This window comes from Gigantopelta aegis, unplaced genomic scaffold (assembly GCF_016097555.1).
Source record: "Gigantopelta aegis isolate Gae_Host unplaced genomic scaffold, Gae_host_genome ctg2912_pilon_pilon, whole genome shotgun sequence".
In the NCBI taxonomy this organism is placed as follows: domain Eukaryota; kingdom Metazoa; phylum Mollusca; class Gastropoda; order Neomphalida; family Peltospiridae; genus Gigantopelta; species Gigantopelta aegis.
Window position 1 is genome coordinate 49593 of NW_024533092.1, and position 22506 is coordinate 72098.

General features: G+C 31.6%; 2 protein-coding genes and 1 pseudogene across 2 annotated transcripts; 2 read left to right on the forward strand and 1 right to left on the reverse strand.

Annotated features, from left to right (window-relative positions):
- The first annotated feature begins 185 nt into the window (after nt 1-185).
- Nucleotides 186-2931, forward strand: LOC121391734 (COMM domain-containing protein 6-like). The gene is given in 5 exon segments (XM_041523261.1): nt 186-273; nt 700-833; nt 882-900; nt 903-1033; nt 2905-2931. Coding segments are annotated over 5 exon segments (399 nt in total).
- Nucleotides 2932-4004: 1073 nt separating this feature from the next.
- Nucleotides 4005-4664, forward strand: LOC121391735 (pre-mRNA-splicing regulator WTAP-like). Its single transcript, XM_041523262.1, has 3 exons — nt 4005-4126; nt 4371-4378; nt 4555-4664. Exons 1-3 carry the CDS (start codon nt 4005-4007, stop codon nt 4662-4664), a joined length of 240 nt encoding a protein of 79 aa, XP_041379196.1.
- Nucleotides 4665-15757: 11093 nt separating this feature from the next.
- On the reverse strand, nt 15758-22214 carry LOC121391736 (annotated as a pseudogene).
- Nucleotides 22215-22506: the final 292 nt, after the last annotated feature.

Below are 22506 nucleotides of genomic sequence, written 5' to 3' on the forward strand. Positions count from 1 at the left end.
ACGGTACCATATTTCTACTCTATAAATTCCCTTCTATCCACCGATTGAAGAAGGTTCCTAAAAGTATATACCACTACCTCAAATAACACGAGGGAGACTACAATCGCGCATGCTCAGTAAGTAAACCTGCAGCAGAATAAAGGGGTGTGGCTATTATTATACAAATTTAATTCTAATAGGTCGTAATGGGTATTCTTTCTAACGCTCCTCAAGGCTTTCCAGAAGCTGTCTCCATGTTGAATGCCTTACCTCAAGGGACTACTAGCAGAGATGGTAAGAATATTGTACTATATCTTAATTAGTGCATTTTGTCCCCTGTTTAGGCACAGGATGTCATTGCATTTCTTCAGTATCAAGTGGCTTCATGAATATTAATGATTATGAATTGGTATGCCACAACTGACCAATCAAAACAACTGACGCACAAGCAGATCACATGACATTGTAAAGTCTTGTTGCTAGACTCCCTTGACATAGGAATGGGAGTCTGGGAATGAGACAAATATTGTACACACCCACTATTATATGAGTACATATTTTCTAGTCTGTCACTAGATTAGCTTCCAGTAATCCTATAAAGATCAAAGCTCAAACTTGTGTCAACGCACTAACCATATCTTCAGTACACACCCCTTTTACCATAACAACCTCATAAATTATTCATGATACACAGATCTGCAGCTGCTGAAAATCTTACAGTTGATACATTAGTAACTGAATTAAAGAGTTCATTATTATTTCAAGAGAGTTCTATAGCAGTATTGAGAGAAGTATGGAAAAATGAAGGACCATCTTTAATATCACTCCCAAAACAGACATTATCAGTAGGAGAGGTAACCTAGCAACCAAAATACATATCAAACCTTATGAATAATTCTTAGTTACTCTCTATGGATTGGAAGTGGGCATGGCTAGGAGTTCTAGTGGATGTCGTTCACTTAACACACCACATGTTACATTACAATTACAAGTAACAGAATCACGTGGTATAGTCCAATATCATAACATTGAAATGAGTCTACCAGAATTCCATGTGAGGACCTTCTTATCCTTTCATGTATTCATCCATTTTAATGTCCATTCAACTGTTTGTCCATTCTCCTTACTATAGAATTTTGCTAGTCAGTTAAAAGAAATGTCTAATGCTTTAGAGACAGCTTAACAATGGACTACATACAATAATATAATGATTGTGATATAGTGTGTATGTGTGTATAATGCTTGTTATTAATAGTTAATAAAAACATTTTACAAAACACAATATAAATATTAATATTATTATTTGCTAACTAAATTCCTTCTTCATTTTCTAAGTCACCTAAATCTTGAAATAAAGACTCATCGACTTCAACATTATCTTCTAATGTAAAATTCCTCATCAACTAAAGAGCAAGAAATATAATTAATTAATTGACTTAATTTAAGGGGCATAGAGTATAATTCACAAATATTTTACCTTCAGTGAGAAATCTTGCATCAGAGAGAGCTAATGAAGCATCTCGTTCAAACATTTGTTTCCCTATAATAATAAACAATATAGTTATAACCACACCCACTAACCTCAATCTAATTACAGTGTGTGGGCAGTCCATACATACCAGTTAATTTTACAGCAGTAGTTGTGGTTGTTCTCATCTCTCTTTCTCTTCCATAAACTGTTTCTTCCATGCCATAAAGGTTTCCATGGTAACAATTGTCCCTTTATATTTCTCTTCTTCCTTTCTCTTTGCCTCTTCTTCTTTCTCTCTCAATTCTCTCTCAGCTCTTGTTCAAAATCCTTCTAACACCTCTAATAACTTATCTTGCACTGATGATGTTAATGTATAAATCATAGGAATACCAAGATGTCCTCAGCCTACCAAGAACAAAGAGATAACAACATGTTAATATACTTGTATATATATATAATAATATATAATAAATGAAGTCATTGTTTTCAAGTAAGTTTAAAGTTCAGACTTCAACTCATCAAGTGATGACCTATTTCACTTCTAGTTCTAGAAATGAGGATGTCCCTTTATTTATTATTATAATTATTATACCATACATGTATACAGTACCTGTTCTTTGTTAATAGTTGTTGTATGCGGGTGGGGTCTATATTTGATGAGTGTGATGAGAGAGTAATTATAGGGACAATATCAGGATATGATCAGGTAATTCAAACTGAATGACACAATGAGCTAATGGACAGATAGATATAAAAATAGATGGATATAGCAACTACAAATAGATCAATAGTTAAAAATGGACAGCTGTTGGATAAGCATAATAGATATTATATTTATGTATAATTGCATGTAATAATACATGTAAGTTTAAAAACCTTTATTTCCATTCAGTTCGGAACTAACAGTTATTTCAAAGCTCCATGAGATGAGGAGAATTCTACAAAGAAACATTTCTATAAATACTCTAATTAAACAAACATGAAAATAATTTTAAAATAAAGTACGAACAACTACTTCACCTTTAAATTCCTCCTCAGTATAAATTGATCGAAACAGCTTCTATCTCTCCATCTTGTTCTTCTTTATAATCTACAAAGAGAAAGAGAATTGTACATAATTTGTATTACACACTAAGTATGTATGTACCCATGCTGTCGGCCACGCCTACTAATTATTTCGAGATTTCAATATTTGTTTTAACTCCTTTAATAAGAAATCATTACGCCCATTTAATGGCATGGCGGAGAAGTTAGAGAAAGGTGAGGAACGATAGCTGTAAAATCAATAGTATAAACTCAAAATGAACGCACAGTATGTACCCAAACTATACAATATAAATATATTGTAATTTAACTATATAATGCAGTGTTTGGGTAGTGGGCATTATTTGGAAATACCCACCTTGATATAGATGATGTGATCTAGTGTTGTTTTGTTCTTTTCTTGTTACTAGGTACCAAACGAGCCTTTCTCCGAGTGATCATGTCAAGACAAGAAAGAGGGTAGATTGAAATAACACAAGATACTTTGACAATAAAAAAACAAACACTATTTTACAACAACCTAAACTAAACTAACACTATTAACTGTTAACTTTTTCTCATTACATATTCATTATTTTTTTCCACATATCGTACCAAATTTTTATCCGTATAAGTAGCAATGTTGTCATGGCAACAACTATGAATATATAATGAGAAACAGTTTCATTAAGTTTTATTAATTAAATTAATTAATTACAGGTGAAATTAAGTCCAGCTGATATTAAAGATATGAAACGTGACAAAATAATAGCAAGGTATTAATTATACTAGTTATATTAATAGTTATTAATAGTTATTAATAGTTGGAAACAACAAGATGTTTATATTGATAGTCTCTTAACGCAACTTGAGAGTTCATCGGCTGAAGATGTAGCAAGGTATGAATGGATGGATGGATGGATCAATGGATGCATAGTAGGGGTAAATGGATGCATGCTGAGATAAATGGATCTATGGAATATGTTGTTGATTTATGTTATGAATGTAATGGATACATTGTTTAATGGATGAGGAGTATGTGAATACATAGTGTTTTAATGGATATATAATTTGATTAATGGATATATGAGTTGATTAATGGATATATGAGTTGATTAATGGATATATGACTTGATTAATGGATATATGACTTGATTAATGGATATATGACTTGATTAATGGATGTATAAGTTGATTAATGGATATATGAGTTGATTAATGGATATGTAAGTGATAATGGATGTATAAGTTGATTAATGGATATATAATTTGATTAATGGATATATGAGTTGATTAATGGATATATGAGTTGATAATGGATATGTAAGTTGATTAATGGATGTATAAGTTGATTAATGGATGTATAAGTTGATTAATGGATGAATATAAGTTGATTTTAGATGTATCAGTCACATAGAGAGAATTTTAGAACTAAAGTGGATCTAAACACACACACACCCTCTCTCACACCCACCCACACACACACACACACACCCACACACACACACACACACACCATACACACATACTCATGTACAGGTTAAGAGAGTCAGAATCAAAGCTCCAATCACAGGTTCAAGAAACTACAAGACGAGAGAATGTACTAAATATGAGACTAGCTACTAAACAAGAAGAAATGAGAAAAACCTATTAGTCAGTAACCATAGCAACTACACTATACTATGAATTATCAAGCTATAATTAACTCTCCAATATTTATTTTATTACAGTATCATGTTAAAATGGAATGTTATTCTAATGGTTAACTGGTTAAAATTGTATGTAGTTATATTGTACCTAATAGTGTATTATATATCACTACATTAGTATGTATATGGACCTTGTAATCTTACTATATAGATGTCTTAAGTACAGTGGTTTGAATGATATACTGTAGTATTATTGGTATGGGATTAGAACAAGTGTCCTGAATATAGAGTGTTCTTAATGAGATTTTCACTATATTTTATGCTATTATTGTTTGCTGTATATCTATTGTAGGCTCAATTCAAGATTTAAAAGAGTCCCAGAACTCAGAGAGTAGTAATCTTCATAATATGTTAGTTGATCGAAAAAAAAAGCTGTTAACTTAGTTTTCAACAAATGTCGACTGGGACTTAAAGAGTCACGAGATAAATTAGAGCAAGCTCAAAACGACTTGAGTGCATGGAAATTTACACCTGACAGGTGAGAGCTAGGACAATAGTTTGATAGTTGAGTCATCTTGTTTACTGTTAATTTATATGGCTTTATTGGTCTATTATGATCTGTTGCTATTGTTTTGTAAATATATACTATCTGTAATAGTGGCAGGTTAAAAACAGGGACCGTATTTGGGTAGATACAGTTATAATACTGTTTAAATATAATATATTGGTTATTTATGACATAATATTATGAATATTAATATAAGTGGAGGGTTTTTTTTCTAGTGTTACTGGGAAGAAAATTAATGTCAAAATGTCGTAGCTTGCTCCAGGAAAATCAAGACTCGCGGCAAGCAGATATCACAAGGTTATGGGTAGCCCAGCTGGAAGCCGAGGCATCGTTACATAAGAAACATTGCAAGAAATTAAAGGAAACATACGAGGTAAGACATGATTGTATTTGGTTCATAATAGTACTTAGTTCTTCTTAATTCCAATTATTATTAACATTGTATTACCTCATTTTGTTGGCTTTTGTTGGACGTTTGTTGTTGGCCTAATATCATATGTACCACAATGGATATTGGTCCCCTGTTTTATTAATATTTTTATATCCATTGACTGATACGGAACATTTCCTAAAAATATGATAAGACATAATTATAATGATATATAAATTCTAGGAGTTCCCTTGTTTATGATGTATACTATTTCATAATTGCTATATAATAGATTATACCTATTAGATATTTGTAATATCAAATAAAATTAAATTATAAGACCATCTTATATAAACAAACACTATGTATGTAGTACAGTGACTTTTGATTGTCTTTTTGGTTCCTACAATGTAATAATAATATATCATTATACAAGTTATAATATGGCATAAAAAAAATTGATCTTAAGTTCAAAAATTTAACATCAATTTTGTTCATTAATAAAGGGCTTACCCACATTATAACTCTATTTTTATAATACTTGTAGAGCTCACAGAGTGTGTGATTGCAACAAGATGAGAAGGAGAAGCTCTAATGGCCACCATTATTAGTTTACAACAGCAATTAAAAACAAGCTAAAGATGTTCTGATAGATAAAGTGAAGGGGGCGTGGCTATCAATGAAAGGACGTCAAACAAGATTAATGGTCCTGTTTGGGTTCTGCCCATATCATATGGGCGGAGTTAAGTTAGAATCACCTCGGAGTCAGGGTAGGTTTAAATATAGTCATTTTTGTTATTTGTGATTCATGCTTTTTTGAGATTATCTGTAACACGCCATGTATGGGTGGTCTCTTCCATTGTCTTTTTGTATTACACATGTAATAGTTATTGTTATTGTAAATTAATTGTCTTATCTTTTATCTCTTCTCTATCTCTTTACCGAACTTGTTATTTGCAAATAATTAAATGCATCAGTTTTCCAACCATTTAAAAAATTTCAGTAACTAATGTTATTAAAATTTTATCCTAATTAAAATATTTGCGTTGTAAAACAAGTCTTTTAGATAGAACAATGAGTTAATTATATCTACATTAATATAATTAAGATAATGAAGGATGCTGTCATAGTTACTGTTATATACTGACAGAATACTATGACATCCTCTTAAAATGTATGAAATTCGTAATACACACATTTATATAAATAATTATTTATAATATAATTAATACGAAATATAATTAATATTTTCCACATATATCTAATAAAACTGTCTTATATAATGTAAACAATATTACAATATAAGATATGTTGACAGCTGCTCTATATATTTCACGCTATTGTTATACAAGCCTTGTAACTGATCCTTTAATACATACAATGTACATTATATGTAATTCACTACCAATATATTTCCTATACTTAATGTACATGTCATTAATACATATATATAGGTTTATAGTAATTCATACCAATATATTTCTATACTTAATGTACATGTCATTAATACATTATATATAGGTTATATGTAATTCATTAAACAATACATTTGTATACTTTAATGTACATGTTATTAACATATGTAATTTACATAAAAACATAAACCACATGTACACATGTACCTGTTACATAATAAAAAGTAGTCCCAATAGAAGCCTTAATAATGAACTGTTGTCAATCATTTACCATCATAGTCTAGCCTTGTCTAAAAGATTCAACTGTATGATCAAATCGTTTAAATCATTGGTGTCACAGACTTTACATTTCTTAGAAATGTCTGAATATTTACTTAGTATGAGAGTTGTCTTAATATGAGTCACTACCCTATATGTGGACAGCTGGCTTATGATTAACCTCAATTCAACTAGTAAACATCAATTTACTAATATAGTTTATATTATATGTAGCTAATGAGTTATTGTCTCACAATACTTGGTAATGGACAATATGTAATCGTGGGGTATCTTGAATTTGGTAATGTTCTTGTGATACCAGATAAACTGCTGCTCTCTTAGAAACTTCCAATAACATTTTGACAATTTGCTATTAAGACTTTAGAGGACTTACTGAATTTTAGGCATGTTAGTGTTAGAATAGTAATTCAGTATTATTTATATCTCATATAGTACATTATCATGTCTATCAATAGACATTATGTAATTTTGGGAGATATTGGGGCCCTAGCATGGGGACTATTAGAACAATTCCTAATAATCATCAAATAAAGAGATGTGTACTATTTATAGCTGGATATGAGAATTGTCTAAACATTCAACAATTGATGATATCGGGAGTGGTGATGGTATAATAAATGTGTAATGTCACTTTGAACATCTTGGTCTTTTAAAAACAGTACATCATAAAATATAATTGTTCAAAAATAAATGAATAAATTGTAAAAATATAAAAGGACACGATACAATACATAATATGACTAAATATGGTCTAAATAATTTCACTTGATAAGAACGATATTGACCAATAGGTACCATTACTGGGAATCATTACGTTGCAAATAACACTTACATTAGTTTCTTGTGATGATCAGTAAACAGGTCACGCACACACAATAAAAATAAAATTATGACCAATACAAACTGACACAGTAACTAGTTGGAATAAAATTACAAGAATGAATTTAATATACTTGACAATACAAACCTCTCAACTTTAACCCAGACATGTACTATAATATCTAACTATGTACTATTGTCCTTCTAATTGAATTATCTCCAGACAAACCCAGACACTTCACAATTATCTCACTATTTATTGGACTTTCATTTGTCAAACACATTGAGATAACACCGACAACCACTATGACCTGTGTTCAAGTACCTCAAGCAACATTACAATATAATTGTGGTATTCTTTGGTTGTGGTTTGTTAATTCTTAATCATCCTATGCCCAATGCTTGGAAACTGCATGTATACATAATACTATATAGTATTATGTGAATGGGAATTATTAGCCATTCAAAGAATTATGTCTTAAATTTGTCACTTATAATAGTATTGGATATTTTAAATAGTATGAATTCTATTGTGGATGTGGTAAATAGATAAGTTTGCTATGGTAACTAATGACATTTATTAGTCTAGAGCTTCTTGATGTAGATATTCAAAGTTGCCCATGATAGTATTGATGTTCATTATAGTCTAGAGATAGCTATCTTAGGTGACTGTGTTAAGTACTGATTTAGAACTACTAATGGTAGACATCTAAAAACACCATGTAAAGTATTCATGTTATTATCTAGACTTGCATTATATTATGATAGTGATTTCATAGATGTCACTATTAGATGTTATATAATGTTGATGTATTCTATCTCATTAAACATCAAATGTATTGATCATTTAAATGTACTCAACATGACCTAACAACAACGTGGTGATAATTATACATATGAAAAGACACTATACATTGTTTGTAAAAATAACATAGGTGTCTTACTCTATAGAAGGTAATCCAAGGAAGGTCAGGGGAAGGTATACCCTTCTAAGAAATCACTTTCCATCACAATAGCTAGATGAGGAGTAACTTTTAAATTCACTTCTTAGTAAGTGTAAGTTAGATTCAATGGTAACCTATACATCTTTGATCTCTAGGTTATAGTACAATCAATTATTACTTTCCTCTAGAGCTATATATACCATAGATTCTTATAGATTAAATAGTTGTTGCCATGGTAAACATACTTACAGGGACAGTTATGTTTACTTCAACCACATGTACAAACATTCAATTTGTCTGATGTCATAGTTTCTGAATTTGTATTGTTTGTAATATTTATAATAAAATTGGATTTTCTGGTATTGTCTACTATCCACATAAGCTAATTAACTTCCTAGTACCACACTAACCTGTGACTTTACGGTCAAGGTCAGGTCCATATAGTACTACTCGATTGTTCTAGGGAACAACTACATTTCATTAGACATACCTACCTACCAGTTTTAGGTAATAGAGGTTATAGTTAACCACAACAAGTCGATATCATCTCCCATATACTATCTAATTTGTTCACAATAGAATATCTTTATTAGTGAAACATGTAAGTGGGTAGACAGTCTGTAGCCATATATATCATACTTTTTACTTTATAAACTCACTAACTAAGTATAGTCTATTATACTATAACCTAATTATGTGGACAGTTCACATGCATTTCCAAGAATTCACTGTTATGTGTTACAATGACCATATTCATTGTATCTACAACAGTACAAAATTTTAAATAACAGGCTTTGTTTGTTTACGATATTATTATATATTATTATTTGATTGTTTTTCTCATTAATAAATGACTTGTCTGATTCCAAGAAATCTTGTCTAATATCAGCAAATAAGGGTAATGAATAAATTACACTTCCTCTTTGATATTATTCATAACTAAGCTGACACATGCTTTATTATCAGCAAACCTTATTTCCAAATAGAGGTTCTCTTCATGACATCCGTTGTTGTGATGTTAATGCTTTCTTGTAATGGTGCATTAATACACATATCACAAGAAAAAGTACAGTTTTGATGACATCCTAAGATTCACTTTAATTGAATAGATATTTTAACACCATATAACTTCACTAGAATTGAGAACATAACCACATTATTAAGACTAAGTACTTTCTAAAATATATGAAGGCAGATCATTTCATTAGAAATGACATTTGAAATAGGACACTATAGATGATAAGGAAAGATAAAAGATTAAGTAATACCCATATAAATATGAAAATACTATGAATGTAATTGAGAATATACTAGAACAATCAATATTGGGTGAGAATACATGACAGTTATCATGACATATTTTAAAGGTGACATAATGATAGTGAATAGTGACATATAGTAAATTTAATTGTTGGTATTAGTACGGTTAAGTTAAAAATCATGTTTTTATATTATTATGATTGAAATATATACTGTTAACAATCATACATTTAGTAAGAAACTAGTTAGTTCCCAATAGTTGTCATTTTGAGAAAACTTTTCTGATAAGATTAGATACAATATGACAATCACTTCTCATACAATCAACTGCAAATAGTCCAGAAAATCATGATTCATTCAGGCTTGAATGTTGTAACAAGCTATGCAATGTAATATGATCAGAATACTAAGAAACTGTTCAATCATCTGTTACAAACATGTTCCACATTGTTGTTATCTTGTAGAGAAAAGTTCCATTTAATGATAATGCTAGTACCAGGATATATGTGTGAATCGTTAATGACATATACATACCAATATCATCACCGTGAATGTGGTCATCTGATACAACAACAGCAAGTCATTTTGTCAATTGAACTGTACCAGGAATATGTACATAGCAACATATGTTGTCCATAAGTAGTTATCTTGTATGAACAGTTTTATACTCAGTTTATATCTGTAAGTAGAGATCAGTTGAGATAACTTGTTTAGTATCTATAATTTATCTTTAAAATTAATCATTCTATATGATATATTATTAAGTATGTAATAAAATTTTTAATATTTCAGTAAAGGTCAGTTTAAGTAGACTGTGGTCTTTTCGTTAAAATTATATAATTGTTTAATTTTACAATTACTTTCATACCATTTTATCACAATGTGTATTTAACCTCTTCATATAACCAAGTGTGTGTGCCAATCATAACATTGTTTCTAAGAATTATCTATGGTATACTGTTCGTTGGTATAGGCCCATTATTAATAAAAAATATGCTTGCGATTATTTGATAAAGATCTTATCCATTCCATTCAGTTTAAAGTTTGTGTGTACTTTAGGGGCTATCTGTCTTTACTAATGTTACTTTAGTACATTTGAGAACTCTGTTAAAGGAATTAATCTCCTTCTTTTTAATAGATTAAAAAGAATAATACTTACTGAGTCAACTTTCTAGGTGTAATGTGTCATAGACAAAGGAAATCATCATTGATATTAAGTAGTAGTCTGTAAAGTATACATTTCAAAGTCAAGGTAAGATATCGGTCCTCTAGCTAGACTTAATTATTTAATTATTATTATATTTAGATATTATGTATGTGTTTTAAAATTTGGTCATTTTAAACGAGTACATCAAATGATGTTAATTCATCAAAAAATCATGTTGAAATTGAATATTGCTTTAATTTAACGCTAACAATACATCATTCGTTGTTCCAAGTAGATTACTACAGCAATATGATGGGAGTCAAAGGGGATGAGATTTATTTCTTAACATATTGCAGTGTTTAGTGCTTTCCCATAGCAACATTGTTGGCATTTAACAGTGAAATAGTACTGCTGTCATTACAAGAGCAAATTCAACTGAAGCCAGCGTGGTTTCCTCTCAACAAATTATAGTAACATATTCATTGCTTCCTAGTCAATTAATATCTTCAATGGAATTCACTAATGTGGTGCGGATTAGCGTGCCAGCACGAGATGGTTATAAATAAAAGAGCACTCAGTGCATTAGCAGTTACTATTTGCGACAGAGAAAGACAGGTTTTTAAAAAGTGTCTTAAAAATGCCTTCAGACGTCATTTTGCTTTTCGTGTCCTCGTCGGTGAAGTGCCTTACCGGATTAACACACGAAGAGTCGTGGCTATGTTGAAAGCAAAACCTGTGGACGGCCTTTGCCAGTACCACAAGAAGTACTGGGGAGTATGTAAACGGCGAGAAAGAGGTCCAAAAGTTTCCAGTGACTCCTTACCAATTGTTGCTAAGATTGGGCAGACATGCGAGACATCTGCGTTCTTTATTTACGTCGATGGTACTTTTACAAAACACTCTGGAGAAAGGGAAAACAAGGTAGGACAAAAAAAATGATAAATAATAACAATATTAATGTGATTATTAAAAATCTTTTTTGATGTTTTAAAATATATTATGTTGTTTTAAAGACAAAATTATTGCCACTTTTTATTTCTGTTATAGATTGATACGGGGTTTTCAAGATAGAGGTGGAACGAAAGAATTTCCTCTTTGCTCTACCCAGATTTGCTCGTAACGAGGTCAGTACAATAGATTAACAATGTGATCAATCTGATAAGAACGTGAAATTAAAGTAATACACCCTCCTTGTTCAAAACCTTGACACATATTAAAAGGAGAACTTGATATACTATCAAGTATTTATACATTATATAAAGTAAAGACACTGAGTATACAACAGGTGTCCTTAATAAGATGCTTCAAAGACTGAATTATAATTAAGCAAATAGCATCTTTTTCTCCCTTGACATTAATTAAAAAACATTTGCTGAGGTTTCAATAGTGATCTTTTCAATATATTTTAGCACATATTTCCTCTATACTAGTACTCACAGTATACATTAACATCCACTCTATCTAACTCTAATTAACTTTTCTCTCTTTTAACTTTTAGACAGACAGACTTGAACCTTCAAGGAAGAAGAAGTTGGCTGTATTACTTTTGTCAGAAAAAGTGGAAAATTTGTCAAAGAGGAATACCGGCCCATTAGGATACATCAGTTCTGTCAAGCTAACAAGAAAGATGCTGTTAGGTAACTAGTGGCTCCTATACAATGTCAACAACGAAGAAAGGACGATATTTAAATAGAACGTCGTCCATATGATGTGAAATTGAAGAAATTGTGGGCAAATTGATGAAGAACGTGGACGTGTTATGTCCATTATCGTATGGGACATACACTAGAGGAAAATGGGAATACAATTTTAAAATCTATTGACTGGACGAAACAAACCGAGTTCTAGAAACATCAAGCATAGGCATGAAAGTTCTGAAGCAGCTGAGGGTAAGCCCCTCTAGTTTATGTTCTGATACTCAATCTCTCATTCTTTAACGACAAAACGTAGACATCATTAACAACAGCCTATAGAAGCGAAGATAATCTTCTACTGAATGCAAGTTGACACACCCATATACAGTCATAATTTGTCGCCAGTACTCATACAAGAGTCACCAACCAAATAGAGGCTCTATAAATCACAGGCAGTTGGTCTGTATGTTAGATCCACCATTATATTCACATGTATTACCTGGCTCACTTAAGACTTTTGTAACAATTATTTTTCCATCTTTGATATTGTTCTTGTCCTTTTCTTACTCTCAGTGTTGTAAAAGACTAAAGTTTAAGTTTCTTCTCTATCATTGTGTTATCTTTTTTGAAATATTAAAAGTTATTTTATTAAAGAAGTTTTCTCTGTTATCCTTTCATATTTCCCTACATATAGTCTCAACAACACACTACTTTGTGTTACAAAGATTATATTGATAGCAATAATAATATTTAACAAAATATATTAAAAACTCACTATAATATATTTGAAGTGAAACACAGTCATTTAAAATAGAAAATTACCTAGAAGATATTGAAAGTATGTGCTGTTAAATATTATCTGGATAGGTTACAAATACTGATTCATATGTGGTATTGATCATTCAAGATATTGTAAGGAGAGTCATGTAACTCTACACGATATTTCTGTTGTACAAAAGCCATATAATTGTGATACAAAAACAACAATCTATGGCAACTAGGTAAACACATTGACATACCATATTACCAAGTGAAATAGGTTAGGTGGGATAAGACTGAGGGCAATCAGATTGTATTCACAAGGAACTAATTAGATATGTGCTCCTCATGAACCAATATTGAGTTGAGCGGGGGGATTTTACCTCCCTTGTTCTTACTCTACTAACATATCACTAATGGTCATCTTGAACAGTTATTATATTAGTCTAGCCATTTCTTATCAATTATGATAACTTCAAGTATATTACTTACTCTATTGTATACCTTTTTTTATTAATATTATATTATTAAAAATTATATTTGTTTGGATACATAACAACTCATATAATTCTAAGAAGTTATATACATTTGAGGGTTCTGAAACCTATATAGTATAACCTTGAATTGTTATTCAGTTGCTATGGAAAGAATGTACCACAGTACTAATGTTCTGGGAAAGGATATCCTATAAATAGATATACTGATATTCATAGTATGACCATATATGGATTGTTATACTTAGCGGTATGGGGAATAATCCATGTGTTCTCACTTTACAGATAAACAGCCCTGATTTGTATTTAGATTACATCTACTAAGAAAGACTCCATCCATTTGTTATCAATCAAGTCAAAATCAACATGTCTAGATAGACATACCACTTACTAATAAACCCACTAATGACAATACTTAAAATACATATGTATAAATGATATATATATATATCCCCAAATTACATTGATATTGCTGGCCCTTGACACAAACACACTTAACAACTATACTACTCCTATTCTGACTATACTTGTAGTTTGTAATATAAACATATAAACAACAACAAATACACTCTATATATATAACTGTATTGAAAGGCATGACAGTGAAAAGTTACTATTGCTAGCCTTGTACTACTAGGTAGCTAGAAATTTGGGAAAATTATTTATAATACTATAGCTCCTTTAAATACACTTTCAATATTTGTACTTGTATCTTGACAGAAAGAAACAACTCAATTTAAGGAAAATTGACTAGATATTTGTCAACAATTGTAAGGGTAATTTTTATAGTAAACAACATGAGGAAAACTAATTAATACAACAGAAAATATATAAAATAAATACTCTAATATTATAACCAGAGACAATGATGATAAGGATTTATCATATTTTTATTACCACTCCCAGCATACTATACATTGCTGGGTATTTATGCTTCATTCCTAATTAACTTATAGTCTCTGTTAAAAAAGATATCTTAAACTGAAGTTGTATTTCTAGAAGTCAAAATTGTAAAGAATAACATCTTATGTAAGCAAATTATAAAAGTTCAAATGCTCAAACATTACTGGGTGTGTAAACCTACTTTTTTTTTAGTAAATCTTGTATTTTCGCGGAATAGCTGATAAGACAAACAAGCCAACTAGACTTTGCACTAGAATAATGGCCGTTTCTCGGTAAAACGCGATGTATTTACAGTGTATTTGTGATGTGCGTTGTATTGTGTATTAACAGCATGTTTCAGAACTGCATTGCGGCTCTTCCAAGAACGAGAGCGAATACGTTAATTAGCATTCCGTTCTTCACCACGCGTACCTAGTAAGGGTAGTATTACTATAATATTATCATACTAATTTTACTGTCTCTAAAAAAATCAATGACGTAATAGTAGTGTTATTTATATCATCAAAAGTTTTTTATTGCCTATTGTCCTTGATGGAGAAAGTTAGAGGGAGAGGTAGATGTGGACGTACTTAAATATTTCATGAGTTTCTGTTTAGGATCAGTTTAAGGTTTAAGGTCAAAGGTTTATTAATCACAATACACTAGGGTACACAGCTTATGTACAGCATTGTTACTATAAATAGTACATAGTAATGTTACTATATTTAGTAGTAACTTTGCATAATCACTAGGTGTAAAACAATGTATGCAAGATAATGAATTTCATCTATAGTATATTTATCTTTTATTTTATTATTTTTTAAAAATGAAATAGTAGGATTGAATCGTAATTATAGACTCTATTACATCACACATATACTAAAATATGTATTAGCCCAAAAAATTGAAAATGACAACTCAAAATTTTGTTTGAATAAACTGAAGATAGTATTGATTGAACTTTAATAACTACTACTTAATAACTAAGTAACAAAAGAGCAGTGAGTATGTTCCTATCATTAGAGTATTAATTAATAAAAAGTGGGTGATCCTAGCATCTAATTTTAAACTAAAAGGGGAAATTCAAAAAATAAATATAATTACAGAACGACTAAATTAACATAGTCATTCACACCCTTGTTACTGTAGGTGTGGTCAAAATAAAACCACACCATTTAATTGATCATTTCTTCTTAGTGGTAGGCGTGGTCTTGGCAAGCTGTTCCCGTTCACTATGTGCACGTTGAGCCTGTAAAGCTGATTCTTGATATTAAATCTTTAATCTCGCCTTCCTATAAAATGAGTAGTAGTTATTAATAGTTATTATTAGTAATGAATATACAACACTTCTTGTGGGAAAGGATTATAATGATATTCATAGCAAATAAATAAGTTACTATTTTTCTCCAGAGACCAAGTATTGTAATTTTATTCATAAGTTAATAATTATTTGCCAGAAAGTAATTACTAAATAATATTCATTGTTTGTCAATAAAAAGCAAGCTTTCAAAGAATATGAATAAATAACCACACCCACTTACAACAACAATTAACTAACCACACCCACTTACAACAATAATTAACTAACCACACCCACTTACCAAGACACGTTTTTATCATCAAGAGCTGCTTTTGTTCTGAAATGTGACGACGTAAGCGCTCAAATTCTTCATGAAGTTTCTGTTCAGCTAGTTTAGTTTGCTTCTTTTTTCTTAACCTAACAAATGTCATATATAGTGTCATAGATATATGTTGCTATGGTAACTACTGATGAGATAACTTTTGGACAAACATTTGTCTCATATGTTCTTCCTTAGCTTGCATCTCACCAAAATGCTCCTTACGTTTAGCTTCATAAACCTCTGATAAACTGAGAGCGAGAGAGAGAGAGAGAGAGAGAGAGAGAGAGGAGAGAGAGAGAGAGAGAGAGAGAAGAGAGAGACAGACAGAAGACAGACACCCACAACAGACAGAGTAAAAAATTAGTATCAGTTTTTATTTACCCCCCCCAGTATTATCTTCAAATCCCATTTCCTAGTCTCTTCTTACGATACAGTTCATAATGTTGATAGTGAGTTTTTCGCGAAGGTTCTTCCATATTAACTCTAAAATATGTATCCATTGCAATTGATCCATCCATCCATCCATACAATCCATTAATCCATCAATCAATCCATCCATCCATTACATACCGCAGCAACATTTCACGTAGTTAGTAAAGTCACAGTGTGCTTCCTTCTCAACTATACATATATACATGACATAGTTCATTTTACATTGACCACGTACCTTCTACGTACCCCAGGGATACTTCCTAGCTCGTACCTTCTTACACCCACTTCAACCTCCTCTCGGCTACCAACAACAGCAAATGGGAGCTGCCCCTGTGATAAGGTAATAAAATTAACTCATTAACAAAACTTATAATAGTCTATATTTTTACATTCATTTTTGATTAAGTTCTGCAACAGTTTCATCTGAAGTAGGAAATTGATAAATCTGTATATCATGGTGATGATTTCATCCAGAATCTAGTCCCATGATAATCACATGACAGTCACATAATACTAGGTAATTGATAACTACTCTCTGTTTAAAATCTTCCAGTTCAGAGCGAGCAAACAGTGTCAGCTTTACCGATGATAGGAATTATATTGACTTTATGATCTAGCTCCTCATACATACCAAATCAAGGGATTTTAAACTAAATGAGAGAGAGAGACAGACAGAGAGACAGAGACAGAGAGACAGAGAGAGATAGAAAGAGATAGACAGAGAGAGAGAGAGACAGAGAGAGATAGAGAGAGATAGACAGACAGACAGAGAGAGACACAGAGAGAGATAGACAGAGAGAGAGAGACAGAGAGAGAGACAGAGAGAGATAGACAGAGAGAGATAGACAGAGAGAGGGACAGAGACAGAGAGACAGACAGAGACAGAGACAGAGAGTAGCTCCTTTAATTCATCATCCATCCGTTCTTACGAGTGTCCAGTAGGAGATAGGAAGTACAGGCAAGCATGTATACGTGTGTCATGAAATGTAACAAGGTCCACGTTTAATTTTTAACTCCTCTGAAGGAAGCTCTCAAACTGTTGATTAATATAGTCCACTATCGACTTGTTACTATAGATAGAGATAACCTGTTTATAGAACTGGTTTGACTGGTTTTACAAACCTGTTTTCTTATTGATTTGGTCACCAAACCCTTCAGTACTGGACAATAGTCAATCTCAGTCGAACATTACCTCTTTCAAATCTAAATAGAATTTAGATGATGAATGGGACTAATAGATGAACAGTCATCTTTACACATATGTGTTATGACTAAGTTTCACTTCAGGGAGTCTATGTGAAGAAGGAGCATCAGGGAAGTCTTCCTTGAACAGCGAGTCCATTAAAGTGGACTTACCAATACCTGTCTCACCTTAAAAAGCCAATAACAACATTACATTATATGATTATAAAGAGAAATATTAAATTAGAAATGTAATTAACAATTGATACATCTATTAATATATTACCAATAAAATTTATTATATGTCATCAAATATATAAGTTTATGACCTTTTATAAAAGCAATTATATTGAATGCATACTATGGAATTCTATACAATCCATCTAACCTTAACATATCATGTGTGGTAATAATAAACTCATACCAGAGGTAACTATAATCTGTTAGATATCATATACTGTTAATATATTCCCATAGGGATATAATACATGTTACATTAGACTATATTGGTCACTGTTTAATAAAACAATACAATTGATGTGAATTACTATACTCACAAATACTATTAAACATCTGGTGAGTGTTACTGTATTATGAGTAAAGGGAGGTTTAATGGATATATAGGGGTGTAAAATGGATGCATAAGAGTATTAAAATGAATGAATAAAATGGACACTATTAGTGATCTGTAATATTCATCCATTTTATATTGACATGTGTCAATTTCATTTATCCATTCTACATAGTGATATACTTCATTATATTAATACTATAAATGGACACATTATGGATAACTTAATAGATGCATAACAATTAAAAAAAACATTATGGATATATATGAATCCATTATATGATTACCAACACAGGTGAGGAAAATTAAACATCATTAATTATTGTTTGTGTAATGATTATGACTTACCAATACAAAGGATTTAAAATCAAACCCCTTCGTTACTGCTTTGTTAACAAGTTGATCTGGTAAGCTATCAAACCCGACATGTCCCAGTAAGATCAAGTTTACGTCCAGTAGTACCCTAAATAAAACATTAATTATATTAATATATTTTATTAAAATTAATAAAATACAATTATAATGACAGCGTGGTACTAGACACAAAGTGTGTTTGCAAGAAATTAACATGTAACATTTGAAAAAACATTATAATAAAAATTAGTGTATTATAAAACTTCCTTCATAGAGTGTATTAATTAGCTTGTTTCTATCAAAGAATACATACCAAAAACTCTATGAACATCTGTATACGACGACATGATGAGAAAAGCTGAAGCGAGAAGTTGTCGAAGAGTTGAGAACTTCTTTCTCTCACTAGCCCTCAAAATGGCACCCGTGGAATGCCGTAATTAGGACTTAATAACTAGCCACGACTTCTAATTGAAACGTATATATTATTAATGAATTATTCAGCCAAATTATTAATAGCAAAAAATTATGTCTATAAACAATGCATTAAATAAAGCTACACGTTTTAAATTACATGCATTCTTTGAAAATGTCGCACATAGACTATTGTTATGATACATGTATTATATATGTAATACAAGAAAAAAACTAGAGTGTCTGCAAAACAGGTTTAAAACTGGTTTATTTCGACGGGAAATTGGTGACCTCTCCTTGTTCAAGCACTGGAGCACCACTTACTGAATAACTGATACGATATCTCATTCTTAATGGTTGCTATGAGAGAGAGAGAGGAGAGAGACAGAGAGAGAGAGAGACAGAGAGAGAGAGAGAGAGAGGACAGAGAGAGGCAGAGAGAGAGAGAGAAGAGACAGAGACAGAGCGACGAGACGAGAGGACAGAGAGAGACAGAGACAGAAAGAAAGAGAGAGAGACAGAGACCGAAAGAGACAGAGAGAAAGCGAGAGACAGAGAGAGAGAGACAGAGAGAGAGAGGGAGGAGGGAGAGACAGAGACACAGAGAGAGGTATAAACATGCCCACACACCCACAAACAGATGTACCTTTTGAGGATTAGCAATTGCAATAACTTGTTTCACAATACCCACCATTCCCAGGAGGGATAAACACTACCACTAGGTGGTTGCATTTGTAACTGAAATGTCTATAGAACAAACACAAGTATCTACTACACATAAATTATCTCTAGTACCTTAGGGACAGCAGCTTGAAATACAACAATCAGTAAACGGCAATACAGAGGAGTTAGTAGCAGTAAGAGTTATATTAATAGTTGTCATAGTTAATGTGTCTCGTTCAAAAGCAAAGATAATATTTTAATCCATTTTTCTCATATGCAGTGATCTCAGGAATATCTGTACAATATATCGTCATTATCGTTCATTGTAATCATATCATTATGCTACCTTGTTTGAGGGGAGTGGCTTGTTCAAAAGGTGGGTAGAGCTGTAGACTGGTCTAATGGGCCAGATAGTAGGTCCATTAGTCCTCCGAGGTTACCCTCACTAGAGGGTGGAGCTAAAGGAACAGGAACAAAAGTATGGGAATGGACTTTTAACAAAGATATAAAAACGTAAAAATGTTTGAATAAGGTTCTTAGATATAGGAACGAATTATAAAAGTATAAAATGACAAAAACAGAATGACTATCAAGGAATGGGAAACAATACCTTAAAGTTTTAAGAATATGGAATGGAACGTTTAGACTGAATAGTTTTCGGTTATTAGGAATGGAATTTTGAAACTACATGCCACAGGTTATTGGGAATGGAATTTGAGGTGTGGTTTTCTAGGAATGAACCTTAGAACTTACCAGTAGTTGCAGTTGGTGGAGAATTCAAATCTAATAAAATAACAAAGATCCACTTCCAGAAACAGGGGGTGGGGCTTGAGGCGTGCCATAACACCTCAAGGAGATCTAGGAGAGCAGGCCTCTGAGATGGTTTAGTCTAAATGAAAATGGACAAATAGAAAACAAAAATAGATGAATAAATGGTCGCAACCTCGACAATAGTGAGCGGCTTTGTCTCCTTCTCCCGAGGAGCTGTGCATTTTCAACCACACCCCTCCATTGTCTTGTTTCCCCATAGCAGGCATTCTCTCAAATATAAACACCTCTAAAAATAGATAAAACAAAAGTTGTACTAAAAATAGTAACACAAATTTTATTACCTCATATTGTCGTGTTTACTAAATATAGTAACATATTCCAATAGCTCTTTTGTAAATTCCATATCAAGAGTGTTTGAAATAGCAACTAATAATTGTTTTAATACGAGCTAATGTAGATGAAAATCTATATGGATGAAATAGGAATATCAAATAGATGTCTAATGAAGCAAATAATAGATATATAGAAACCTAAATGGATGAATGGAAGGTTGAATGGATGCATGATGAATAATGTAATGGATGAACACATATGTAAATGGACATATAGAAGAGAAATGGATCAATAGCTAGAAATGAGAGATCATGAATATAATTAAAATAAGTGTTCGCTATTGTCTCAATTAATTGAGTTACTAAGTTACCTGATAGACAGTTTCATTATAGCATTAAGTGCATAATCTCTAGTGATTTGCGTCGACTGAGGACTTGTAGGATTTTCAGTATCACATCTAACACTTCGTCTTCACTCACTAAACAAACAAAAAGTCACAAATATCACCTTCATTTATCACATATTCACATTTACAGGCTCATCTTTCCTCATTATTTCCAGAGAGAAGTAAGTCACCATACTCACCAATTGACCACCCCCCACTTGACAGAGAGGTTGCTATAGAAACAAAGTACTCTCATCTGTCCATTCATATATTGTATTTATCAATCATTATTCCAACTATCCATCCATTACCTGACTAATATCATCCCTTAAAGCTACAAAGAGCTTATGGACGCTATATGTATGGAGGTGTCAGCATCAGATATCATTGCTATAATACCAGAGACCAAAAATCCTCTCGGCCACATGATAACCCCTAGATAATAATAATACATACCATATATTATAGTTGTTATCTACCTTTATTAACATAGAGAGTTATAGTATTAATATGCCATCTGGGATCTGGAGAATATCTATGAGTTAAAAAGAGTTAAAATTTTATTGACACTCTAGTACAGAATAAAACATTAACACACACAATAACAAAAATAACATGTATATTTTCTACATTTTATAAACAATGACATTAACAAAAGTAAATACAAAGTAGTAAATTGACTATAATAATAGGAACATCCATCATATAATAGACCTACTGTCAGCTACATCACTATTGGGTATATTGGTACAGATATGAGATTTGAATTCTGGATCAGATACATCCAAAAATGCCATGATCTCTTTCATAATTGTTCTAATATTAATCTCATTTATTAAAAGCAAAAGGAAAAGCCTTAAGGCTCGTCGTTGGATGGAAATATCGTCTCTTTAAGACAGTCTAATATTGTCGGGCCGATGTAGTTGTACAGCATTGTGATCAATATGGACGTCTTGAGGAGGGGAGTATTTAAGAGCACACATATTCTGTATGTGGACAGACTAGTATAGATTAATGGATTAATGAGGAATTAATGGACCGATTGAATAAATTAATTTAATAAGATTATTACCGAAATATTGAACGATC

Excerpts from the sequence above, each read along its gene's own strand:
- LOC121391735 (XM_041523262.1), top strand. The coding sequence starts at position 4,005 with ATGTACAGGTTAAGAGAGTCAGAATCAAAGCTCCAATCACAGGTTCAA.